The sequence below is a fragment of the Gopherus flavomarginatus genome, chromosome 11 (genome assembly GCF_025201925.1).
Source record: "Gopherus flavomarginatus isolate rGopFla2 chromosome 11, rGopFla2.mat.asm, whole genome shotgun sequence".
Taxonomy (NCBI): Eukaryota; Metazoa; Chordata; order Testudines; family Testudinidae; genus Gopherus; species Gopherus flavomarginatus.
The window spans coordinates 6,909,554-6,911,733 of NC_066627.1; the positions used below are offsets into that span (position 1 = coordinate 6,909,554).

The 2,180-nt window shown below is 44.3% G+C and overlaps 1 protein-coding gene across 1 annotated transcript; it reads left to right on the forward strand.

Annotated features, from left to right (window-relative positions):
* Window positions 1–525: 525 nt before the first annotated feature.
* Window positions 526–1,476, forward strand: LOC127031330 (olfactory receptor 14A16-like). The gene has a single exon (XM_050918077.1). It carries the CDS (start codon window positions 541–543, stop codon window positions 1,474–1,476), a length of 936 nt encoding a protein of 311 aa, XP_050774034.1. The 5' UTR covers window positions 526–540.
* The last annotated feature ends 704 nt before the right edge of the window (window positions 1,477–2,180 follow it).

The window sequence follows — 2,180 nt, forward strand, 5'->3', positions numbered from 1 at the left end:
AGAAGTGAAGTAGCAATGACATGCTCGGAGTGGAGGCGAAACAGGGGTGAGTTGGGGCGGGGGGGCATCTCAGGCCAGGGGCTCGGGGATGTGGGAGGGTGCCAGGTCTAAGTTTACAGGCGAGCTGTCATACACAATGCCAAGTCTATCTCATATTTCCACGAAAAGAGGATATCAGGCAGTGTTGCTCAAGTCCAGAGCCTGCTGTTTGTAGCAAGAGGGGATCCATCTTGGCTAGAATTGTTCAATTGAGATTGTACTTTGCTCCATCCTTCACACAACATTTTGTTAAGCAACATTGTGAGCTAGATCTTCAGATGATGCAAACTGATGAAGCTCCATTGACTTAAGGGTGATGCGGCAATTTACATTCATGTGATAACTCACCGCTCTTAGTTAATAGCAGTAAAGAGAGCTGTGCATTGTTGGCACTCACATCATATTGTTGCAGGAAATCAGGGCCACTCCCTCTGTCATTGGAATTCCCCCACTGTCTTTGCCCTTCCCTCCACAGCCGTACACAATGAACTGAGAAAGAAAATGTCCAACCAAACCACCCTGACCCAGTTCCTTCTCCTGGGATTCTCTGACGTTTGGGAGCTGCAGATTTTGCACTTTGTGGTGTTCCTGGTGATTTACCTGGCAGCCCTGATGGGGAATCTTCTCATCATCACAGCCATAGCCCTCAACCGCCATCTTCAAACTCCCATGTATTTCTTCCTGATGAATCTCTCCATCTTAGACCTAGGCTCCATCTCCATCACCATCCCCAAATCCATGGCCAATTCTCTCATGAACACCAGGGTGATTTCTTATATTGGATGTGTCACCCAAGTCTTTCTCTTTCTCCTCTTCACTGCAACTGATTTTGCCTTACTCACCATCATGGCATATGACCGATATGTCGCCATCTGCCAACCACTGCACTATGAGAGAGTGATGAACAGGAGAGCTTGTGTCCAAATGGCAGCCAGTGCCTGGATTACTGGTATTCTTTACTCTGCTCTGCACACTGGGAACACATTCAGGTTACCCTTCTGCCAGTTCGATGTGATTAACCAGTTCTTCTGTGAAATCCCCCAACTACTCAAGATCACCTGCTCTGATTCGTACCTCAGTGAAGTTGGGGGTATTGCCTTAGGTGTGTTTTTAGCATCAAACTGCTTTGTTTTTATAATTGTATCTTATGTTCAGATCTTCAGAACTGTGCTGAAAATCCCATCTGAGCATGGCCGGCATAAAGCCTTCTCCACCTGCATGCCTCACATCACTGTGGTCGCTTTGTTGCTTTTCACTGGCATCTTTGCTTACTTTAAACCCACCTCCAGCTCAGCATCAGGCCTGGACCTTGTGGTGGGTGTTCTCTATTCCCTGGTGCCTCCAGTGATGAATCCGATCATCTACAGCATGAGGAACAAGGAGATCAAAGCTGCATTGAAGAAATTGATTGTGTGGAGGTTATTCACCAAGAGTTAAAATGTCCATCACTGCAACTTGACTGTGATTTCATTCTGAGTTTCTCTATAAATATAATCAACTGATGCCAAAATTGTCTCTTTCAGAGCACAGGGTGCAATCTGTTGATGAAATCGTGAAAACTGGACCATCTTCACTGATGTCAAATATAAGATTACACCAGTGTACGTAAGATTACACCAGTGTACATAAGATCAGTATCTATCTACGTATGCATCTATCTATCTGTCATAGGGATTTATAGGGCTACTGTCACCTATAGGATGGGGTATGAGAGGTTTGGCTTGTGTGTTTCCTTGTTTCTTTTTCATTTTGTTTGATTTTGTTGATTCATTCATTGACTTGTTTCTTTGTCCAGGTGGCTTTTTTGGGGGAGGGAGGAGCTTGGGAGGATGGAGTATGTCTGACTAAATGGTGGTATCCATTTATTTTGTCATCTATTCAAGCTGTCAATGTCAGAATCACCTTGATGGGGTTTTCTGATAAACTTGAAATTTTGCTTTCCCCACTGATGAAGAATTGAAAAAAACTTTCTGCAGGTGTGTCATAAACAGATAAGAAAAGTTAATAGCACAGAAGTACTTTATATCTCTTTGACTGTAAAGGGTTAACAAGTTCAGTAAGCCTGGCTGTCACCTGACCCGAGGACCAATCGGGGACAGGATACTTTCAAATCTTGAGGGAGGGAAGTTTTTGTGTGTGCT